The sequence below is a fragment of the Pteropus alecto genome, unplaced genomic scaffold (assembly GCF_000325575.1).
Source record: "Pteropus alecto unplaced genomic scaffold, ASM32557v1 scaffold92, whole genome shotgun sequence".
In the NCBI taxonomy this organism is placed as follows: Eukaryota; Metazoa; Chordata; class Mammalia; order Chiroptera; family Pteropodidae; genus Pteropus; species Pteropus alecto.
In genome coordinates this window covers 12850498-12876168 of record NW_006432447.1, presented here as the reverse complement: position 1 = coordinate 12876168, position 25671 = coordinate 12850498, and the positions used below count along the sequence as shown (strand labels likewise).

The window sequence follows — 25671 nt, the reverse complement described above, 5'->3', positions numbered from 1 at the left end:
TATTAAATCCACTCAGTAATGCTAGACATGGATTTAGAAGTTAGTGGTTTACACACTATTTTTAGAATGGAAATAAAATATGTGTCCAAAAAAGGAGGTTATTTTAAAAGGTGGTAAAAAAAAACAAACAAACAGATTTCTGATAAAGTCTTGATCTCTCTTTTTCTCTCTCACACACACACACACACACACACACACACACACATGCACACGCATACACACGCACACATCCCAGCTGAAAACCATTGAGTGTACAAATAGTACTTTGTATTCGTGTTAACCTTCCATCAATGCTATTCATTGATGGAAGATCTGCATTGTATCCCATACCTTGTTAGCCTTTTCTATAAAACAGGTTTTTCCTCGTTTCAAATAAAACCCGAAATAATATAGATATTAATAATGTTTTTAAAATAGAAGTATCTCTTAAATAAATCCATGATATGAACCTTGGCAGGAAATTAATTTAATTAACATGAGCCTTATTTCTATAACTTAGGTGAACTTCAGTGATAACATTGGCGTAAGATGCACTATGAAGTCAAGTCAGGCTATGTGCTCACTCAGAATTTTCTAGTTCTGTGATACAGTACTGCTCCAGTTACACAGTGACATTTTGATGCTTTTAAACCCTTGAAGTTCTAAAAATATCATACACTAAGGTTTGCCTTTCCTGCAAGACATGCCATCAACTGGTGAATTTTAAAATATTTTCCTCTATTAAGTGCAGGTAAAAAAAAAAAAAAAGAAATATACACCTCACTATTTTTTATAATCATTTTATAACCATGTTGGCTTGCAATAGTTATTTTACCTCCATAAAAATATTATATACTTTTGTGGGACATATATAATAAGGTAGCAACAGAAAAAATATGTTCCTGAGTGTTCATTATATATTAGAAATAATACTTAATTTCATATAAAATAATAATCTTTCGAGGAAAAAGTTATAAAGTTACAAAAAGATTTAGGAACTTGTTATCAAATATTTTGAATTCCTAAATCATATTTTGCATCATGTAATTAATGTTAAAAGTGTTTTATTGGTATTTTTTCTTTAAACCTTGCAAGAGATAGTCTTTATGTTGTACATGTTCCTTAAACAAAATGGGACAATTACTGGGCATAGTTTAATATATTTATTTAAATATAAATGTAAAACTACTTTTTAAGATAGAACTTGGGGTTAGTATAATTGTTATTGTTTCCACAGACTGTTCAAATTCATGCCCTCTACTTCCAAATGGCAAGTGCGAAATATCATGTGCAAGCAGTTCTGCTAGTGTAACACACCTGGCCTCTCTCTGCTCCTTTATTCAGTTTTTCCCAGGGGAAGCAGAGGAATTTAATCTGACTGAGTTCGGAAGGAGGTATTGGCATGTATGGGGTCACCCTTCCCTCTTTAAGGAGCAGCTGCCTTTGGGAAGCACCTGTTTTGCTCTGGTCCTCTAAGCTTTAAGTTATACCTCTGCCTTTACTCCATTATACCTGTGTTTGTGACTGAGAGGTAACTTTGCCTAAAGGTAGGGCTCGCTCAGTTGGTGTCAATATATGTGACATTCTCATTATCAGTTTTTATCAGCAATAAAGGTTATACATTTGTCTTTCATCTGCCTTACTCTTACTTTTTTCTGAGTTGGTGCAGAACTTGAGTGGAGAAGAGTGTTTTTAATTGGACTCTTTCGAACCTCAAATGAATAAGTATACTTTATTCCTTTAATCCACTGCAGTCTTCCATGATAGGGATTTCTCTCCTATCTACAAACATGAAGAACATAAGACCAAGATGACAAAATAAACTTTACAAAACCATTAGATAAGATCTTCATGTTCAAAGCAAGTCAGGTTGATTATTGCTCCCTTACAAGCAAAAAAAAAAAAGTAACCGTATATATTTTGTACTTTTATATTTCTAATTCCACATATATGTGAACGTACATAATACACTCACATATATATATTTAATATAAGAATAATAATTTTATTCAAATAATTCTTACTGTGACACAATAAGAAATATATGTTTGGTCTTGGTCCCTTGGCATACAATTCTATAACCCTTGAAATCTCTGGAGCAATGAGTGTCTTTTATGCGCTAATAAAAGATTGGTGCCTGGGGGTTCCTAGATAGCTTCAGCATGAAAGCTAGTCATCAGAAAGGCAAAGATTAAAGAGTTGGAACTTTCAGCCCTACCCCCTAAACTTCTCAGGAGGGAGAGGGGACTGAAGATTGAGTTAATCACCAATTGCCAAGGATCTAATCGATTGTGCCATATAATGAAACCTCCATAAAAAATGCCTAAACAACAGAGTTTGGAAAGCTTCTGAGTTGGGAAACATCCTGAGAATGGGGCACACACAAAGAGATTATGGCAGCTTCCCATACCTTCCCTTATACATCTCTTCCCCTTGGCTGTTCCTGAGTTGTAGCCTTTGCGATGATATAAGTAAAGTGTTTCCCTGAGTTCTGTGAGCCATTCTAGCAAATTATAAAATCTGAAAAAGGAGGAGAACCCCCAACTTTGTGGCCAAGTTGGCACCCAACACTTGTGATGGCATCTGAAGTTAAGGCAATCTTGTGGGGGAATAAGCCCTTAAATCTGTGGAGTCTGACAGTTAGTGTCAGAACTTCATTAAATTATAAGACACGCAGTTGGTGTCCAGAGAGATGTAGAACTGGTTGTTAATGAAAAACCCCCACACATTTAGTGTCAGAAGTGTTGTGAGTGAATATAGTTCATAACGAACTACTATATTCCTATAATACCAAAAAAAAGTAAAAACAAAAACTTCACACACTGATTTTCATACTTTTTTTTCTCTTATTGGACAGGTATTACACTTATTCCAAGTAACTTTAATTGTAAAACTGCTCTTCCCTTGTCTATGTAAAATAGGCCATGGTGTTTAGTCATGCAAATACACAGAAAAACAGTTGTGTATTTGCAAACATTTCAATAGAAGTGGGGGGTGGGGTCCCGAACTCTGAGCAATCTCCATTTCAAGAGATAATATATTTAAAACATTCATACACATTTTTAAAAAGAGTTGGAATAAAAGAGTCCATTCTTAAAAAGACATAGTCCATGTCTTAGACTAGTGGTTACCAGAGGACTATGGAGTAGTGGTTACTAGTGGGGTAAGGGAGGAGGAGGGAGGTAGACAGGGTAAAGGGGGGTAAGTATAGGGGGGTAGGGGGAGGGAGAAATGGGTAAAGGGGATCAAATATATGGTGGCTGAAGGAAAATGGACTTTGGGTGTTAAGCACACAATAGAATATACAGATGTCAAATGATAATGTATACCTGAAGATTATATAATTGTATTACCAATGTTACCCTAATAAACTTAAAGAAAAAAAAAAAAAGACATAGTTGTTGAACTGCCAAATAGCTGTTTCTAACAAAGAACTTACAGCATTGGAAATCCCTACAGTGACAACTGCTTTTTCTCTGGTCACTGGGTATCTTCATCCTACTTCTGTTTAAATAGAATAATAGCAGCATTTTTTTCAGTGCTAACTTTTGTCAACTTATGTAAAATGCAGATTTTCTTAATAAGCTATAAATAGAAAATATAAAGTAAGCAACATAAAGTCTTAGAATCCTTTAAAGATAATTGAAATACTTATTGTCTTAAAACAAATTATTATACTGTTATATATTGTAAGATACAGATACACGTTTCTCTGCAACATTCCACTCTAACAACCACTAAACTTGAGTTCTTAATTTGGTGCATAACATAAAATTTTGTACTTCTAAGTTCTTACTGACTGCACTGTAGATGAAACTGAGAGATGTATGTTTAATTACATCATTTTAATATCACTTATCGTTATCGATTCATTTTTTTCCCTAATAAAACGAGATGGTGTGAATCTTTATATTTTGATAAGTTGTTTTCTCATCCTCATTCTATTTGCATAGGAATGTGAACTTCTCATTCCTGTCCATCAAGTCTTTATTACAAAGATGAGAATGAAAATTTATGTGAGTCTCTGTGATTTTGGAATAGGTACCAAATACTAACTGCTCACAGTTATGAATATTTATCAGTTGCTGTTATTAAAAAAGTTGTTTTTTTCTCTCAGAGTTTTTGGGTAAACAATTTCAAAATGTTACCCCATCTGTCAATGTTTTCTGAACACAGTACAAACCTTCTTTTTTGTCTTCTGGAGTAATCTTCACTTTTGTATCTGTTATATCTTTGAAAGATGCCAGAAAAAGTACCACATCTCCTTTCTCATTCTTTATAGGAACAATATCCAATAGGCACCAAAATGGAGACCCTGTAACAGTAATAAAAACGCAGATCAATCACTGCATTGTATTTTTTCTATGAAAATCTCAAAAATTAGTGGTACAATTAATAAAGTCCTTATTGTTTTCTGCTATCCCACAACTCCCCCCCAAAAAATTTTAAAATGTCACATTTCAGATTCCATAAATGTCTAGCCCATTTGAATATCTTTTCATTCCCAAATGAAATGCTTTCTTTGAAAATAAGGCAGTATTTTAAACAAAAACATTGGCTTGTGCTCAGGCATTTCTGCTAACGTCATTCAAATTGTATTTCTTCTTTGAATTTGTTGACGATGAAACATTCTACTTCATAAAGCATTTCCCCTTTCCACCCCCGGCACATACTGGTTCATAAATAAAGATCTTGCTTGGTACAACTTTGCCAGAGTTTATTTAGTTAATTTAAAAAACAATGATTGTGCACCAGAATGGCTAAAAATAAAAAAAGATGGAAAGTACCAAGTTTGGGGAAGGATGTGCAGTCATTTAAACTTTCCTATATTTCTGGCTGGTAAAAATTAGTATATATACTTTAAAAACTGTTCAGCAGTATTAAGATATAGTCTCACAATACAACATCATACAGCAATGTAAATGGACAATGGACAATAATTGACAATAAAATGAATGAATATCACTAACAAAATGTTGAGCAAAAGCAGCCAGACACAATGAGTGGAATGCAGTACGGATACATTTACATTAAGTACAAAGACAGGCAAAACTAATCTATGGTATTAGAAGTCAGATAAGTGGTTATTTTGGGGAGAAGGAGACACAGCTCAGGGGCTTCTGGGATGCTGGTCAACTTTGTTTCATGATCATCATGTTGTTTACATAAAAGTGTTCAGTTTTTGAAAACTCATCAAACTCTACACTTTTGCTGTGCGCATTTTTTATTATGTATGTTTTATTTCCAGAACATATTTTAAAAAGAGATAAAGTTCAATTCTATTTTTTGAGCAAAAGAACTGTAAGACATATCATCGAAAGACTCCAGTGCAAACCTAAGGCTTATGTTTTGAAATATTTTTACATATTTTTAAAATATACATTAAAAAATATATAAATATTCCTGCACCAGATTTCCTACTAAAAAACATTCCTGGGCACAAATATTTGAAAAATATGGAAAAGTTGTTGCTTAAAAAGTAAACTGAATCTATTTACACATAATTTTCTTTCAGTTTTCTTTTGATGGGAAAAGAAACTTCAATACTGTGAATTTCCATCTTACTTGTGAATTAATCTCAAAGTCAGTTATAACATGCAAACAACAGAGTCAGCAATATCCTTAATATTTTGACTTGTTTTGTATATACTGTATTAGATCTCACAATTTCCAACACAGCTGATGCATTCATCCAGCCCTGGAATGCATTATTTTTTTCTTCAGTTGAGCACCAGATGAAGCAGTTGATTTGTATTTAGGGGGCATCTGACATAAAAATCATATTTCGTGATAGCCACTGCTGTTATGTTGTTTGAAAAGTATGGTCGAATTCAAATGTAATAAATGTGTATATGATGTGTGTCTACTCTATAAAATCTATATAAAATATGTGCCTGTCCCCCACATATCCTTCTTTTCTCCTTTGACTCAGATGTACGGTTTCCTTTCACTCATATTTCTTGATATCTGTGCCACAGCAATTCCATTTCAGCACTTCATCACCAGACTCCAGGACACCTGGGATCCAACCACAGCTCCAACATTAACCAGCCATCTAACCATAGGAAAGTCAATTAACCTCTCTGAAGCTTGGTTCCCTGAATCATAATATTCTTACATCATTCAGTCCAGGGTGGATATAATAATATCCCCAAAATGCAAGACAATAAATCAATTATATTGCCTATAACTAATGGAGAAACCTCATAAAGAAGCCATATTCTTGGCCAAACACTGCTATCCCCATCACCCCAGAATGGCTCTTACTTCAAATTTTTTCTATGCCTACTACTTCGAGTTGAAAGCCTTTTTTACTAATTCTGTAGCTGTGGTAGGAACAAAAAGAACCATCGAGCAGAGCTATCAATCAGACCCCAGAGACAGTAATAGTGCAGACGTGGAAAATGGTATAAATCTGATATTTTGGTTCACATTTTAAAGCATCTCTCTCCCAATTACCTTGTAAGAGCATCATCCAAATCAGAACAGAGGCTATTAATTTTCTTGAAAATCCATTTTATCTATGCACTCAAACAAGCATCATTATTGTCTCCACAGAGCCTTTGCACAGGTGTACCAATGTCTTTTAGAGAGATGCAAAATCACAAAATGAGGTGAAAGCCAGTAAATAGCTGCCAACACTACAATATTCTCTAATCAGCCCTAGATGCACACCTGTCATTTCACATCATGTTCGGGGAGGGCTGAAAGATCAGTTCGAGATTTGTCTTTTAAGATACAATGAGATGTGAGCTTTGACATTTTGTAAATTCAATAAAACGTCATTAATAGGGCTGTCTGTAAATTCAAGTTTTATAATGATTTGGCATGAACTGGGCTACTTTCCCATTGCATGGCTGACAAAAAAAAAAAATTTATTAGGGAAACAGTGTAAGGGACATACAGAGCCTATTTCTTCCTTCCTCTCTTCCTCTGTCCCTTTCAGCATTCCTCTCTCCCTACCTACCTTTCTTCTTTCAACTGCTCCTTCAGATTTATCCAAACCAACTGCTTTAGAAATATGGCTTTGTGTATCTCTAAAGTTGGAAAGCAAAGCATATGACACTTGCTTCTTCTTCCAGAAACAGGATAGATGCTAAAGTCTACCAATCAAGTTCAAAGCAAGACTTTTCATAAGTTTGCTCACTTATTCTTCCCTTCCCTTCCCTGCTCTCCTAAATCTCTCTACTAGGCCCTCTGCTCTGGCCCTCTGACAAAACCTTCAACTTTATATGGCTGTAACAATTCAAGGCTATTCCCCAGGGTCTGCCTCTTTCTCTTTTACCCACGAGCACGATGATAGTCATGCAATGTCTTTCGGTTAGCAGTGAGTCAGGCCTGTTACAGTAAGTCTCTCTCAGGGTTAAGGTAGGAGGCACCAAATCCCTCAGCCTCAGATCCACGGATAAGAAGGATTCTTAAAAGCAGGGTTAGAGGGCAGAAATCTTGTGTCAATTTTAACTCCTTTCACATGTAGCAGCCAGTAATTACAATGTGGGTTGGTGAGTGCTAAAACAGATGAGGCTCTGCCAGGATTAAAGTTAATAACACCTTTAATTTCCATGGATAAATATAATTCATGGGGAGAAAACCGAGTTTATTCCCTATATGGTAAAATTTATTTTCAGAATTGCATAAATAATTACATAGAGCTAAAATCTGGTGGAATGTCCCATATCTCCATTTTGGTACTTTCTTTTTCTTCACTGAGAAACAAGGGTACAGGAGAATTTGACTTGCTAATATTTACAACCGTAAAAAGATTTATATGGGTTCCACATACTCTCCAAAAGATTATATTTGGCAATAAGTGGAAACTAATTATAAGATTTCCAGTATAAGTTTATGGTTTAATAACTTAATACAAGTAGGTACAGATATAAAGAAAACTTGGTTGTGAGCTGTTCCCTTCTCTTTAATGACTGCTGTCATGATGAGATACAAGATGCATTTCTCAATGTAACACAGTAAGTAGCACAGAGTGAGATATAAACACTCAATATGTCCTCATGTTTCTTCTATCAAGCAGGATTTTGATTGGATTTTTAATGAGAAATATATGTGACCTTTTTTCAGGAGCTCCTTACATTAAATCTGATGAATCTTGTTCTCTACAACCGTTGTCTCGGTGCTACTTACTTATGATGTAGTGACAAGTTAGACATTTCTTAGAAATTAGTCTAGGGGACATATATTTGGGTTGGGATGGGAAATGGCTGCAAGTAAGTAAACAAGGTCACTGTTAGTGGAAGCCATATGATGGGATAATTGCATCTGTAGTAGAAAGAGTAGGGCAGCCATGGGAGAGCTAATGAGTCGCCTCAAAACTCTTAGATGCCCCTCATTTTCATCACATTCTCCATTGCCTTGTTCTGGCCTTAATCATCTCTTACCCACTCTTCAAAAGTGTTCTCCCTGTCTCTTGTCTTCCTCCCATGCTGCTTCTAAAGGCTGCGAAAATACAGAATCCTGAAGAAAAACACCCAATGGCTTTTCACTGTTTGCTTAAAGCATTAGCAGAACATCCTAAACTCTATCAGTAGGAGAGGTCTATTTTCAAGAGACTAGAAAGGAAAACAAAAGTGGATTGGGTACTGTAATGTAAAGAGGTGACGTAAAGGAAGTATCATATTGAAAAGGAGGGTCAGGTCCACTGGAGTACTCAGAGCTGTGTGGGAGACAAGCACCTATAGCTGCCTCACCAGCCCTTCTTGGTGTTTGTCTTATACAAAGGGATGAAAGCATTGATTCTTTGGTGAAATAGTAGGTGAAGGCTTCACCTGATCTGCAGAGAACACCTCTTCTAAGGACCATATGTTTATCGTGCAGCCCATACATGTTTTAAGTCTTTGCTTAGTCCCAGTGAATTTGCCTTGAATGGACACTCCTTCTCCAAAACCCCAGGATACTAGTGAATCAGAGTAAAGGGCACAGGGACCCTGATACCTTTTATAGCAGTGGAGGGCAGAGTGGGGTTGGTGGGAGATGAACTGTACCAGCTGGAGATTTCCCTGAGCTGGGCAGTAGACAAGGATACCTGTCATTTCAATGTTTAATGAAAAATGAAGAGCTCATAAAACAATGTGTTTTAAATTTGTTTCTGTGTAGAAAAAAAAAAAAAGACTGGCAGAATACACACAAAATACTAATAGTGGTAGATTGTGGGATTATAGTTGGTTCTTCTCAGAATCCTTCCTTATTTCCAGGGTTTTTTCTTCTTCTTCTTCTTCTTTTTTAAGACTAAGCATGAGGGAATATAGTAGGATTCTGACAACACCAGAGATTTAAAGTAAGATATGTAAGTAGTTTAAGACTGGGCAATAAGTGATGAAGTTATATTCCTGGGGAGATCAATTTTTACATATTCTCCATGATTTAAGTTCTAATAGATATTCTATTTTAAAATTTGAGAAAAGTTTTATGTTAAGTTAGGATATCTTAAAAAAAAAAAGACATGGAGAAAGCACCTTCATAAAAGTTAAATGAATTCATGAATGAATCAGGAAGGAAGGAGGGAAGGAAGGAAGGAAGGAAGGAAGGAAGGATGGAAGAATGGAAGGAAAGAAAAGGAAAGGAAAGGAAAGAAAGGTTAAGTCAAGCAATGCTTAACTGATTTGAAGTTGCCAAGTTTGTTTGTTTGTTTTTTTCTCTTTCCATTTTATTCCAAATTCCTTTTGTCCTTAAATAAAATACTTCATTCCTCTCCAAGGAGTATGTGTAGCCACTTCTTAGAAATCTCTAATAATTATGTACAAGAAGAGCTTGGGAATTTGAGATCCAAAGAATAGCCCTAAGATGTGCTTAGCCAATAGTTCCAACATCCTTACTCAACAAATCATTTACTGGATTATTGACCAGTAGAGCTATTACTTGCTTTAAGAAAACCAAACTGCTTCTGATGATAAATACAGATATCTCTTACCTACAATGGAAAGGATTTTCCACACATGGTTTAAACACAAATTCAGCTGGGATAGGTTCTGAGGAGGAGTCAGGACATTTGGGTACAGTATAATGAGAAATAGAGATAAAGGAGTCCTGACAAAATAATGCATACAGCAAGTAATAGCTGTCATTTATTAACCTGCTATTATGTGCTAGACACTGTGCCACATGCTTTATATGGATTGTATCTAAACTTCTCATCGATCAACCTGACCAATATTTTACCAAATTAGACCATATTTTATAAATATGGAAATTGAGATACGTTGCATTTTCTGTAGGGTCACATAGCTAATAAGTATCAACGACCAGAATTTAAACACAGTCTGAGTTTGATTTTTTAATTTTGCTTAGTATATATTCTAGGAATAATCCTATTCTATGAATAATATTTTAGAAACTGAGTTTCATTTCCATTTAATTTTCCCTTCTATCCATGTTATAGGACATAATCATATATATACTTTTTAAAATGTCCTATTATAAAAGAAGAAAGTAAAGCCTTTGGATAATCAACAAATTTCACTCTCAATCCCATAATCAGAGTAGAAACTCTATTTGAAACAAAATATAGCCATTTTAGTGTCAGATTGGAATACATCCTTCAGTATGGTAGACACAGCACTTATTCTCAATGCGCTTGAGTATCCAGTGAGACAATGAGATCAGAAAACCACTACTGGTGCCACTTCTTAGTTGTTAATGTGTATGTGTGTGTTACTGGCTGTTGAGTTAGTTCCAACTTCTGGCGACTCCATAAATAAATGATGCCCTTGATGTCCTGTCCTCAACAGCCCTGCTCTGCTCATGTAGATTCATGTCTATGACTTCTTTTATAGAGTCAATGCATCTCATATTTGGTTTTTCTTTTTTCTGCTGCCTTCTATTTTCCTGAGCATTATTGTCTTTTCCAAAGAACCCTGCCTTCTCACGATGTGCCCACAGTAGGACAGCTTCAGTTTTGTCATTTTTGCCTCCAGAATGTTTTCGGTCTTAATTTATTTTAAAACCCAGTGTTAATGGATGAAGCACCATATTCTGACCTCACTGACAAAGTCTTTGCCTGACCTCTCTTCCCAGTATGTTTCTGCTTCTTGCTTTCCTAGGAAGCTTCAGAAAAGGTGATCTCTGGCTCTAGGTGGTACACATGGCGACATCCTGTGGACTTATCTTTTCTAAGACTGGAAATAAAAAAGATATTTTAGCCTCAATCAACTCTGAACCATGGCTCTTTCTTCTCGGTGATCCTCTGGGGGAAAGAATGCCAGATGTGAGGAACAATTGTTAGTGAGCAGAAAAACGTCTGATCCATCAGGCTTGGCTTCATGATTGGTACTTGTAAGCCACTTCTTTCTGAGAACAAGGCACTGAAATAAACTTACTCCCTTGATACTTGACTTTAAGAGAAGCAATTTAAGATTTCTTCAAAATTGCAGTTGTTTGGTGAAAAGAGCTTACTTTAAATGAGAATTTGACAATCGAGTTAACCCTCTGTAATTGCACAAGGCTTTAGTTGGAGAAATCCATATTCTGCAGGGCAATGGGAATAATTGTTGTGCTAATAAACATATACCTGTATGAACTCAGCATGGTCAAGGGGGTCTGGGACTCTGAAATTAGTTTAAAACCCAAAAGAAAATATTTGAAGATTATATTGCAAGCAACTGGACATGAAGTTATTCATTCATTCAACAAATATATACTTTGTGCTTGCTAAGTGTTTGGATATATCAGTAAACAAAACAAAATAGATTTCTGTCCTATTACCTGAGAACTTATATCCTACTTTGGAAAGAAAAATAATAAATCATAAATAATTGTATTGATTATTAGAAGGTTTTAAATGCTACAGCTAAAACAAAAAGTAGAGCAGGGTAAGGAGGTATAGAATGTGGAAAAATGTGGTGTAGGACTATAGCATGACATTTCAAAGAATTAGTCATGAAAGTGCTGCTTAATATTGCTTTTGAATGTTAATGAACAATTTTTTGTGTTACTGCTGCTCCTCTTAGAAGCAAATAATGAGGAGACCGTGATGCAGGTCTGAGGTCAAGCAAATGAAAGAGGAAAACTGAATGACAATGTCCTAGATGCAGTATAGTTCTGAGAAAAGTTCATCAAGGACATCAGGGAGTCATCTGGCCAAGTCAACCATCAGAGCAGTTCTGCACCTGCCAGGAACAGAACTATCTTAGCATGCCTGCTTCATTTAGTCACTGGCTGGGAACAGCCCATGGAAAGTTTGGCCTCTGTGTCAACACAGATGTGTTTCAGAGCACGGTAGCTGGAGCCATCAGCCAATTAATCTCCTGTAAGCAGATATAGGAGAGGCACTTTCTTATGGTTACCATATTAGTATAGTACATCTCATATTTCCAGCAGAATTGTATCTATGCACCTTTCTCTTGTCACTTCCATATTCCATTGGGAATCAAAACTCCTCTGCATGGAGCCTTGAAAAAACTAAAACTATCAAACATGGTGCTCAGACTAGCCCTCACTGGATGGATGAGCTAATGGTCCACATTGGACCAATCAATCTTTCTCTTCTGATAATGTTAATCTTGAACAGAGAGACCCAAGATCAAAAATGGAGGAAGCAGATTCATTCAACAATGAAGGCTAGAAAAATCTTTCCAATTTTTCCTGCTACTTAGACTTTACAGAGCACTACTGCTTCCTGCCTTTTTCAAGGGCTAGTTGCTCATTGCTTTCTTTGGTTCTATAAGTTACAACATATGTTGTTGACAAATTATTATCTTTGCCTAAGATAACCAGAATCAATGTATGTTGCTTATGAAAAACCTTATTTACAAAATGATATATTTAGAAAAGGATAGTCAAGACACAGTGAAAAGAACATTAGGCTTAGATGACATTATATGTGGTCAAGTTCTGGATTCTTCATTTACCTGTTGAGTATCCTCAGACATAAGTTTTACATCTGTCTGTATCACATCTCCATACTGGATAGATGGCTATTTCTCATGGTTAAGAGCTTTAAAGAAGTCAATATATGTAAAAGTATTTTATATATTTTGACTGGTTGCATAAAGTAAGGGTTTTACCTATATGTGTAATACTTTGACTTTTTAACCATAAAAAACAATCAGGCACAACTACGGCTCAGTATTAATACTTGTTAAATTTGGGTGATGGCATTGGGGTGGTATTTGTTTTAAAAATCTGTCTTTTTTGTACATATAAAACATTTCATTTTTTAAAATAAGAAAACATCACTTTGAAAAATGGAGAATTGTTCAATGTTTCCTTGAGCATCTAATCTAATATTAAGCTATAATATACATAGCTATCTCAAATTGCTGGTCAGGAAAGATCTTAGAAATTATGAAGATTCTTAGTTTCATGGGCTTTGTGCTAAACCCAGTACACATCTCTAAATATTTTTTTAAATCACCAAAAGAAAAATTATCACATAAGTGAACAATCTAGTTTTGATATATTTAAAGGAAAAATTGTAGTATGTTTATATATTATTGATATCATTGATTAAATAAGCTAGGACGGGTAACAAATTCAGCATCGATCAAATATTTCTTAAGCAATTAGGTTCAGAATTAGAATCATCTGTGTTTAAAAGGTTGGGTAAATAAGATAAAAAAGGGTAGAAAATACAGCCTATGGAAGAAAGCAGAAATTTTGAGATGAGAATTTGGAAACAAAGAAATAGGAATCGAAAAGAAATGGTTAAGGATCTCATGACAATTCTCTGATGTATAAATAGAAGATTGCAGTTTTAGGTGTCAAGTTAGCACTTTCCAAGAACATGCAGACAACAAACATACTGAACGTTTCTTCCATTGTGTAAACTCCACTCTTAGCGAAGACTCATGAATGCTGTGCCAGATTGCCCTGAGTCACAACTTGGCAGGCATGTGAGACAAAACAGTTAGATGCTTCCTCAACTTACTGTTTCTCCCTTAAAATGGAGTTGATACCTCACCAGAAACTTGAGACTAAAACCCAGAGCCTGGATAAGCATTACTATACCCACCATGCTCAGGTGAGGTATTAGTTCTGACAAGCCTGACCCAAGACAGACATTGTTAGAGAAAAATAAATCTCTGCATAGCATTTTCTCACTAGTTTCCATATGATTATAGGCATTTTCCTTCAACAATAAAAAAGTATATTTTGAGCCTGTATGTGTAATTAAAATATGACAATTCAGAATTCTCCTAAACTATGTGGGCTCCTATTTATTTCTCCACCTAATAGATTTGGTACATTCATTTTCAGAAGTCAGCAAACTTTTTCTGTAAAGGGGCAGATATTCAATATTTTTAGATTTGCACTTCCTATAGTCTCTACCTCAACTACTTAACTCTGCTATTATAGTGCTAAGATAGTTAACAGATAATACGTAAGCAAATGAGCATGGCTGTTTCCCCAAAAACGTCCTTTCTAAAAACAGCCATCCTGCCAGATATGATCTGTACTTTACCCTTATGTAGAAGCCTACAGATTACTGCACACTAGGAGTTAATTCTTGATTCCTTGGAAGTTTTGAGCAGACTCTGAATTACCACAGTATTTAATAAGAAGCACTATTTGTTAATGAAAGAACCAAGTAAAGTCTTTCTTTAGATGGAACCTACACTATGAATGTCTTAGTAGTGTGCATTCTAAAAGATTATCCAGACAACCCCATTTTCCTAAGTAAGGTGTGGTCATTTCCTTTCTCTTTTGATTATGAGAATATACTTAATTATCTTTCACCTGAAAAATGGGCTCAATGACTAGAGGGATCTTTAATGAGGCTTTTCTTCCATTTCCATGAACAGAAGCTACTTTGGAGATTATGGCATTGAGTAGAAACTTTCTAAGCTGCGTCACAAAGCAAAATACGTGCAAATCAAGAAGCTAAAGACGTGAAATGGAGATTGTGGTCAGAGTCTGTAGGAGTCAGTCCGAAGCAACTAGAAGCTAAAAAATGTGAGACACTTCTACTCTGGCAATCTATTTTATGCATGGAGAAGAACAGGTCGTCTTCTAAATTATACAGCTATTATACATCATAAAACAATCTTAGGCAAAAGGGGATTTTATTTTTTTAGCCTCAAAACATATTCTGAGTTTAATGTTTTCCCTTTGAATAATATCTTTTCTTAGTAACATTATTAACAAGATTTCTTATGCTATTTGACTCTTCAAGTATTTCTGAAAAAAAATTTTTTAATAGTGGGACATGATGTTTCAAAAGATAATTCAGTGGACTCAACATTGAGGAATTCTGGGAAAGTAATGGCTTCAAGAAAAATAGCTCTCCTTATCAGATGAAATCAGCTCTCTAGTTCCAGCCTGGTTGTACTGCCAATTGATAGAGATGTACCAAGTCATAAGATATTTTTTCACTCGATGTCATTTTTAATAATGAAGTGTCTTGGATCCTATCATCAGTGCTCATGGATTAGTAAATATTAAAACAAACCAACACTCAAAAAACAAAATCCATGCCCCACACTTCCCTCTCTTCTCATGTCAAAATATACATAAAAAGCCAAAACATACATTTAAAGCACCCGACCATCACAGGTGCTTTAAAGTTTGTGTTAAAAAACTAAGTTATTTATTATAACCTGAATTCTAACTTTACAATAATAATGATGTTGGTTACAAGAATGATAGTTAACATGTATTGAGCACCCATGTGCCAGGTACCATGCAAAGCACTTTACAAAAAATATTTCCTCTAAGCCTATAAAGCAGATGCTGTTATTGCCATCTTACAGATGAGAAAATTGAGGTTTGGGAAGTTGAAGTACATTTCCCATATCACATAGTTCATGAGTGACTGGAGCTTTTTTTACATGGTAGAAACAGATCTAGACTTGGAATCACTACAGCCAACAGTTATATGGTTCTTTATTTTTTTCTATCACTTACTTTCTTTATCAGATCCCATTAACAGATTTAAGAGAAAAATGTTATCTCTGTTTGCCTCTTACAGGCAAGATTAAATGGTGAAGGGTAAAATGAGTCTAAGGGTAAAATGAGGCTAAGGTCGTGTACAGCATGTCAGTGACTGAGCAAGGACTCAAACTCTAGTCTTCACATGCAAAGCTCTTCATTTCTTCCATTTAAGCACGCTGGAAATAGTGAAAGTGATCGCTATACTACGATGATTCTTATTACATTTCTGCTCTCAAATATGCATCTGAAAGTGTGAATTCATTTGAACATCCTGCCATAGTGCTAAAGGTCAATAATTAGACTGCGTCTTACTGGGCTCTTTCTGCTTTGAGAAATATTCATGTGCCAGAGCTTCTAGGTAGGACAAAAATACTTCATTCTGCATTCAGAGGGTTCCCAAGACCTCTAACACCAGGCACAAGAATTCCTGAGTTGTGTGCAAGTTGAAGGCTTTGTATGCAGTCTCTCCAGCTGCTCCCCCTTGCCCTTTCTTGCCAGGTGCTCTAGGGAGGCACTCAACTGTCTTGGTTGCCTCATTTGTTTACCTCCTTTGTTCCAGCATTGGCCCATCTGCCCAGAGGCAGTTGTGATAAAAAGGACTGAAAGAAGAGGGATGTCAGTGAATAATCCTCAAGGCCCTGTCCCTAATTCCTGAATTAAGACACCTCAGGACAACCTGGTAACCTCTCATGCAAGCAGATGTTGATTTATCAACCTTGCAAAATACTCCAGAATTCCAGAATACTCTCTCCACCTGTATAAGATAGAAATTGAAAGCAGTTCTCTAAGTAGAAAAGAAGAAAACTATCCTAGCAATGAAACTAATGTCTAAAAACAGAAAGAATTGGGGAGGATGGGGTCAGAGGTCTGAGGACACTTGGAAGGAGAGGAAACCATGAAGTTGAAACAGAAGAACAAAATGAGTTTATAGGAGAATATAGTGATAGACTCACAGTGCCTCAAGGCTATTCCAATATAGGAGCAGTACAAGGCTTCAATTGAAACATGAAACACACACACACATGAAACATGAAACACACACACACACACACACACACTTTTATTCATTCAACCAGTCATTAAGTATTTAAGCATTTCTCATGTACCAAGAACTGTTTTAGGCACTACAGATAACAAGATTAATATGGCACCAGAAAGAAAGTCCACCCTAACTATGCAAAATTTTATGGGGAGATAGATGTATAAAGAGAAAGTTATAACACAGGGTATGTCTTTGTCTGTTATAACAAGGTACCATAGATCTAGTGACTTATAAACAACAGAAATTTATTTCTCACCGCTCTGAAGGCTGGAAGTCCAAAACAAGGGTGCCAGCATGGTCTGGTGAGGACCCTCTTCTGGGATGCTGACTGCTGGCTTCTTGTAATATCTTCACATGGTAGAAAGAGAGCAAGCTACCTCTGTGGCCTCTTTTTATAAGGGCCCTAATCGCATTTATGAGGGCTCTACCCTCAGGGCCTAATCATCTCTCAAAAGCCCCACCTCCTAATCAAATCAGGATTAGAGTTTCAACAGAGGAATGTTAGGGGAACAAAAACGTTTAGTTCACTGTAAGATGGTACCTATGACAAAGAACGGAAACAATGTGAAACAGAAGGTCATAGTTGGTGAAGACCTCACAGATGAGATAGGCTTGAACTGAGTTTTGATGACTTTATTAACTTAATGTGAGAGTGGGGGCAGAAGGTGATGAGGGAACATCATGCACAAAGGCACAGGCAAGTTAGAAACATTAAAAAAACAACTATAAAATAGTCAGGCTGAGGCCAGGGCTGTATTGGAGTGGGAATGAGGAATGAGGAGAGAAGGGAGGGTGGAAAAGGGAAAGGATGATTTTAAAGAGATACACCATAGACTGGAGCTAGCTCGTGAGTGGCCCTGTATGCCAGACTCAAGACTTTGCATTTATCCTGAAAGGCAATGGGAAACCACCGAAGGCTTTGTCATAGGAGACTAGTAAATGTAGTGAGAAGACCTTTGCCAGGGCTTGATCCTCCAAGTTCGATATCATTTCTTCCCACTACAGAGAGAGAATCTTTAAAATAATAAGCTCCTCTTGTTTCAAAGGGAACTTGTTTCACTCCAAAGATTCTCAAACGTGGTTATGTTTTATTTCTGGCTCATAAAGATGGTATAATGAATACCACAGGTACAAAAATAAGTAACTTAATGAGTTCTTTCTTTGCTAGTTTGCCAGTTATTCCCTGGAGGGTATGTATAGCACCTGGGAAGTCCATTTATCTATGTTCATCGACCAGAGGCAGGCGAGGTAGCGCCACTGGCTCCTATGTAGGAAGCATAGGTGACCATGCCCATGAGTATGGCTTAGTGTTTAAGAGTACAGGGCTCAGGAGTCAGACTGCCAGGACTTAGATCCCAGCCCTTCCACTTAACTTCTCTGCAAATCAGTTTCTTTAACTGAAATGAGGTATTAAACAGGATCTGCCTCGAGTTGATGAGAGGACTAAATGAAGTAACAGGCAATGAACAGAGCACAGAGCTCAGCCCTTAGTGAACAATCGGTAAATGTTAGCTGTTACTGTTTTATGAGGTCATCTGTATTAAGGCAGGAAGGCTGACTCTGAAGAAGGGAAGGTATGTAGGAAATCTAGTTAAACGGGAACAGTGACTGCTCAATCTCAGCAGGACAGGCAGAGCTAAGCAGTTCCTGATGAATGCATGGAGGCCCAATCTACGGGTCAGTCTCACTTTGTTCTGATCGTGCTGGCTGGAGATCCTGGGTGAGTACTTCAATAAATGGACTGATGTAAAACTCCTGCTCATTGATTAAAACAATGCAACTTTAACCATGAGCATAGAAAAAGAATAAGCATTCTGTTAGAGTAGCCTGTTCAGATATATGAGAAGTAGACAAGGAAAGCTGCCTACATTTACAAGTACAAATCTTGAATATATGCAAATAGTAATATAAACGACAAGGCAAGGCAGGGTCCTCACACAGGCTGCAAGTGTGGCCTTCATGTTATTTTTGAGCCCTTTGCCTTCTTGTTGCAATCACTTTGAACTTGTTTACCTCTTGAATGCAAAAGACAGAGGACAGATATATAATATCTTTTCAAAACTGAAAAGACATAAGAAAAATCATCATAAAATCATAAAAGCATCATAAAATGCTTTTGTATTTTGGGCATGCAAAGTCTCAAGGAAGGCCTCAGACTGTGAATGGCAACAAAAATCTGACCCAGAGTTCATTAATAAGCTTAGTTGTTGGAAGAATGGTCCCTATTTGGTGGCCCTTCAAACATTATGAAAATTGCAAATTTCACGAGCATCCGAATTAAATGTCCTTTTGCCTCTTGCTACATACAGACATACATGCTCAATAAATGTGTTTCTACAAATTTAGATGTGAAGTTTGTGAAACATGGCTGCATATTTTTTTTGGCACTCTTCCTATCAAGAGTTGGTGTCTAGGTCCCCTTCTCATGAATCTGGGCATACTTATGGCTGCCCCAACCAAAATACTAATATGGTATGAAAGAAGTTATGCTAAGTGACATACTAAACAAGGTCACAAAATGTCTTGCATCCTCTGCCTGGTTCATGGAACATGAGAATACCTGGAGGCCTCCATGCTGAAGAGGTTATATGTAGACACTTCAGTAGACTATCCTAACTGATCCCAGACTTTCAAGATGCCAGACGTGTGGGTGAAGCCACCCAAGATCCTCTAAGGCAGTGCATCTCCCATCTGAACCCCACCTACCAACCATCCCCTGCTGACTCCACGAGGAAGAGGAATCATTCAGCCAAGCCCAGCCTGGATTCCTGACCCACAATATTGTAAGATATAATAGTTGCTATTTTAAGCCCCGAAATTCTGAGGTAGTTGAGGTAGTTGTTATGAAGAAATAGATAACTGGAACACTAGTAAACTATATTGTGCTTCCTTGACCCTACAAGCCATGAGTAAAAATACAGTTGTATCTATTTCACAGAAAAAAAGTTTCCAAGGTTCCACCTTCATTAGTTTTTCAGGAAACTGATTCCCCATTGTGCTCTTCACAAGTACTTCTAAAATCTGGAAGAAATGTCTCCCCAACCTAGTCCTCTTGGCTCCCAATAATGCAATACTTGAAGTCCTGCATCGTCTTCCAAGCTCACGTTGATGTTTCAGTAGCTGCCAAAGGTACCATTCCATTCACGGTTAATGCCCATGGTGCTGTGGCTTTGACAGCCTCAATAGCCCAAGGAGATATCTTTATGAAAAATATTGCACTTGCCCTTGCATTGCCTTTCTCTTGGACTGTAGTCTGGATCCTTGGAAGGGCTGGTTAGTTGGAGAAGTAATTTCGCTTTGTTCAGAATTATCTTTCCTTCTTCCCTGGGTCTCACACAACCTTAAGACAAGGTTTCTTTTATCTCTAATCTCTTGATGAAAAAATTCCTGGCTGGCTGGCTGGCTTGTCTCATTGTTCTCTAGGAGTGGTGAAAATCTAAGGTGACTACAAATGATACTCATGCTGGGAACCTCCACTCATTTAGATACAACACTTTGCATTAAAAAAGAATTTCCTTATTGTTCACTTATTACATGCATGCACGTGACATTCCTTGCTCTGAAATTAGATCTTACATAAAACCATTCTATATAAAATGCTACAATCCGTTTCTTAACTGTCAAATAAAAAACTAACTATGCTGCACATTTTAAATGTTAATTTTGAGAATAATTTGACATTCTACAACCCCAAGGCTTTGTCTTTTTTCCATACTGAGCTCTAATTCTAAGTACCTAGAGGGCATAATCAAATATTCTAAAAATCTTTTGCAGAGTCATACTGAATAACTGAGAGTTATAGAATTTACTAAGAATACCTTAAATGCAAACATCATTAGGAGGAAAATGTTTCTTACTATAATTATCTGTCATGAGCAGCTCATTGTAAAAAAAAGAAGGTCATGAAAAAATCTGCTTCCTTTTGTCTTTTATCATGAGCTGACCCCGTAACAATGAGTATGAATACACCTAATTCATACAATTTATGTGTACATTGGAGTGAAGATAGTGTGTTGCTCAATTAGTGTTATGCATACTCTCAGTAGTGCATAGACTATTTTAGGTAATGCCTATAAATATCTTACATTTTATCTGTGTATTAAGTTTTAATGTGTTTTGAAACAGAAATATATAGCTAGCCTATCAAACGCGGGGAGACATTTTGAAGGAAACAGATACATCAGCTATCTCCCCATTTCTCTCGATCTCTCCCTTTCTCTCATCTCTTCCTTTCTTTGCCAATTTCTTCTCTTTTTCCACTCATCCTAATCCAAGTCATTCTCTTCAGCTTCCTGGCTCCAGCTTTCTCCCCACACTCCACACCACTTTTTATTTACTGGACAATTTAGTTTTTTAGCTTCTAATTTGCATCCAAATGTACATTTAGCTATTGAGTAAACAAAGGATCTCCTTTAGGAGGTATTTTCCCTAAACAAACAAGCAAACAAAAAGTAAATTATAAATAAATTATTTTTGTTGTCACAAATATATATTTAAAGTCCGTATTACAAAAAGTTGACAATCTAATTACATTTAGAAAGAAAAAAAACCTACAGATTCAGCATTGATTTTTCTAGGCATTTTTTCCATGTTATGATAAAATTAAATAAAGAAATGTGAAAATAAAGATATGCAAAGTGCATTAGTGGGTAAAGAAATGAACAAGTGAGGATTGCTCAGGCAATGACAAGCTGAAGACTGTCTATCACATAACATACAGATCTATGTTCAATTCATTTTTCTGCATCACAGTTTCCAAATCTGCAAATGTGAGACAATTTGTATTTATTCTGAAGTGTTATTTAAAAAATTAAATAAAATAACATACTGATGCTTGGCTGCTTGGTAAATCATAATCAATTAGACATCACTACTTAGATTTCATGGTATACTTTTTTTAATTTTAAAAAGTTAACAATGTTTTTATTGGATATTTATTTATGATTACCTTCTATTTGAGGATAGTGATCCTGGTTTTCCATTGGAGTAGTGATTTATTTTTCTTTTGCTTGCAATTGAGTTAAAAAAGAGTGATTCGACTTAAAGAAAAATAGTAGGTAAGCAATAGTTCAGGAGTACATGGAAATAAATGGCAAATCTTGAAGGTAACATGCGAAGGAGTGAGTTTGTGAATTAAAGTTTTATTCACGACCCTATCAGACCTAAGATTCCCTTTGTAACAAATACTAGTGTTTTCTTCTTTTCTATTTAGAACTGAAAAATCATAATACTAAAACTTGCCTACCTATATACATTTTCAGAAAAGTAATAGTATTATTAACAGTGATATTATCAAAAATAAAAGTGAAGTCATATCTAATAAAATAATATGCATCTCAACATGAAATATTCAGAGATGATTGACTACAATAGAAGATACAATAAGGCAGTTGGATAATTGGACGAATATGCATGGTCACTGTGAATTTGACAACTCCAAGTGCAGAACCCATGCAGATGTGCTGCCTCCCTGACAAGTACTGTGACTCAGTGACAAGATTTTCTGAAATGGTGAAATTCTGAACAAGATAAAGTTCAATCTTACCTCACTATGCTATGGTTTTATTCTAGGAAATTTGGTGGGAAATTAAAGCCTTCCCCAAAACACTGTGTGTTAGGTTCTGAGTTCAAGTTATTAGAAACCAGTGTTCTACTTCCTGGAAAATCTGATGGAGCATTAGAAAGTCATGCAGTACACAATAACATAACTATACTATGTTGTTCAGTAGATCTCTCCAATTTATTCATCTTGCATAATTAAAACTTTATACCCGTTAAACAACAATTTTTCCATTTCTCCTTCCCCTCAACTCCTGGCAACCACCATTCTATTCTCTGTGTCTATAAGTTTGACTCCTTTAGATAACCTTATATAAGTGTAATTACGCCGTGTTTGTCCTTCTGTGAGTAGCTTATTTCATTTAACATAATGTTAAGAAAATAATAGGTGTAGAGGATAGGCAAAGAAGATCCAACATACTTTATAATAGATGATCATAAAGAAGAAAACCAAAACAATAGAACAGAACAATGATGATAGTTAGAATTCAGGAAAAATTTCCCCAAGTAAAAGAGACTTAAACATAAATTCTACAGGGCATACTATGATTTAGGGGAAACATTTGACTCAAAATATTCTATACCAGGAATCAGTAAATTGTGTCCTACAGGCCAAATCTAGCCCAATTCTTGCTGTTGTTAATAAAGATTTACTGGAAGACAGCCACATCTATTTATTTACATATTTTCTATGGCTGCTTCCACACTACGATGACAGAATTGAGCACTTGCAACATAGGCTGTATGGCCTACAATACATATAATATTTTCTATCTGGCCCTTTTCAGAAAAAGTTTGCTAACCCATGGCCTATGCCAAAATGTACTAGAGTAAAACTATTGGATTAAAAAAAATAGAATAAAATTCATTTAACAATGAAGACAAAAAAACAAGTTAATTTAATTTAGACACTTTTAGGGGTAAAATGTACTAGAGTAAAACTATTGGATTAAAAAAAAATAGAATAAAATTCATTTAACAATGAAGACAAAAAAACAAGTCACTTAATTTAGAGCACTTTTAGGGTAAAGCAATACTCCATACCAGTACACAAGGGAATAACATAATTGAGATATTTAAATGAAGAAAATATGAGCCAAAGTTTTAATTTTCAGCTAAATTGATCTACAAGTATAAGGGCTACAATCAAAATGTTATTAACATGCAAGAGCTCAGGAAAATGGTTCCCATGAGCTATTCCTGAGATGGCTCGGACAACGAGCTTCAGAAAACCAAGAAATAATGGGAGAAACTTTAGGGTAAGGATATATAGTGGTCAGGAAGCATATTTATCTGTATCAGTAGGATTAAATGATGGCAGACAAGAGTGACAGAATATATATATTCGTTATTTTCTCTGACAATGTAACTATAGCTATGAGAGAGGTGAGAGGAACTAGGGATACTATAAGGAAAGCAGAAGCAATATGAGAATTGTCTTAAAGGTATTAGTAGGCACTGAAAAAACATGATATTAGTTGGGGGAGAGGGAAGGAGGGAGAAGTAGCTCCCAGCTAATTACAACATTGCTTATAGTAGGAAATGAAGACAAAATCTTTAAAAAGTGGGAATGTTTGTATTATATAAAGGTAAACGTCTTACATAAAAGATAACTTTCAGAAAAATACACAAAACTTTCTAAGTAACAAAAGAAGTATTTAAAACAAAGAGGGAGAAAGAGCAAAGAAAACAGACTACATTATAGAGGGAACACAAATGTTTGTCAACAGAGATTGGTTGAATCACCATGATAGATCCATATGATGTAATAATAAGCAGCTGTAAAAAAGATTGAAATCTCCAGCATATATTGTTCTGCAAAGTATATACAGTTGTGCAATATATAGGGCGCAGAACAGTGCGCAAAGTATACTATGTGTAAGAAAAAGAGGGAAGCACAAAGATAGATAGATAGATAGATGATAGATAGATAGATAGATAGATAGATAGATAGATAGATAGATATACACCTACATGTATATTTATATACATGTATATATTGCTTATGTTAAAAAAAGAGAAGATAAATACAAAATTAACAAAATGGTTACCCTTAGTTAGAGTAATCACACTTATGCCTGTCCAGAACAACCCTGGTTAATGCCTTTTGTATATCAACAGAAATAGAGAGGACTGCTTTTTGAAAGGCATCTTAATGGTACCCACTTCTGAAATATAGAAAGACCCTGGACAATCTAGAAAAGGACAATAAATGAGAAATGTTAGCTCTGAGCATAAAAATGTGAAATATTACTATCTCCATTTTAGATAAAGAAATGTTTTCATATTACATTTATTTGTGTCTTCTTAATTATTACTTAATTTTAAAAAATCAAATCTTATTCTTTCTTGGTGCCTTTAATGATTTCCACCCAAGGGCACCTTATAAAATACTGGGCTCAGGGAATCTTTTTGAGTGTTGACTCCCATTTTATGCTCCATATTTTTTTATCTATCTAGCTTCCAAAATCTCTGTCTTTTGGGCTTCCCACCTAGATTATCCTTTGGCCTAAACCTTCTTCAGTAGTGCCATATTTGGATATTTTGAAGAGGCTTAAAAAGGAAGACACTCAACTGGATTTGGAATGACCTATACAAACAACCTCGTATAGGTTAAGTCTGCAGTCAGCGGATATTTCAGACAAAAGATATCCCTTTCCCTTTGTTCCACCAGATGGCAGTTTTATCATTCCCTTCCAGTCTGCATTCTCAGTGACATCCTCCATTTTCTTTTATCTCAGGCTCTCTTTTCAATTATTATACTATAATTAGATAGAGCTGGAATCCTTTTATTTTATAATATTTGCTACGTAGGCCTCATCTATTGCCTCTGAGAAACACACAATGGTCTTAACTCTGTTCCTAGTGCCAAGAATTGGGGTATCCTGTCCCCCCTGTCCAAAGGGCACTCTCCAATACTTCATGACTGCTGCATATCAAAAATTCACATGCTCAAAGAACGTCCTCCAAAGACTAATCGTTTATAAATGGGGATGAAGTTCCTGTGTTCAGGCTCCTATTTCTCTTCCTGACCAAGACCCATAGACTAAGTGCTGAGAGCAAAATATAGAGGCTAGGGATGCTGTTGATCACCCACAACGCACAGCACAGCCTCCCACAACACAATTACCTGTCCCGAATATCAATAGTGCCAAAGTTGAGGAACTCTGAATTAGAGTACAATTTAAATGTTGTCACAAAAAGATCCAAAA

At 35.8% G+C, this 25671-nt stretch overlaps 1 protein-coding gene across 1 annotated transcript in view; it reads right to left on the bottom strand.

The window, feature by feature from the left end:
• KCNH8 (potassium voltage-gated channel subfamily H member 8) overlaps nucleotides 1–25671 on the bottom strand; it is a 304007-nt gene that overhangs the window by 177137 nt on the left and 101199 nt on the right. The window contains exon 3 of the mRNA XM_006907271.1: nucleotides 4163–4294. Within this exon, the coding sequence (XP_006907333.1) occupies nucleotides 4163–4294 (132 nt within the window). The remainder of the gene's footprint in view (nucleotides 1–4162; nucleotides 4295–25671) is intronic.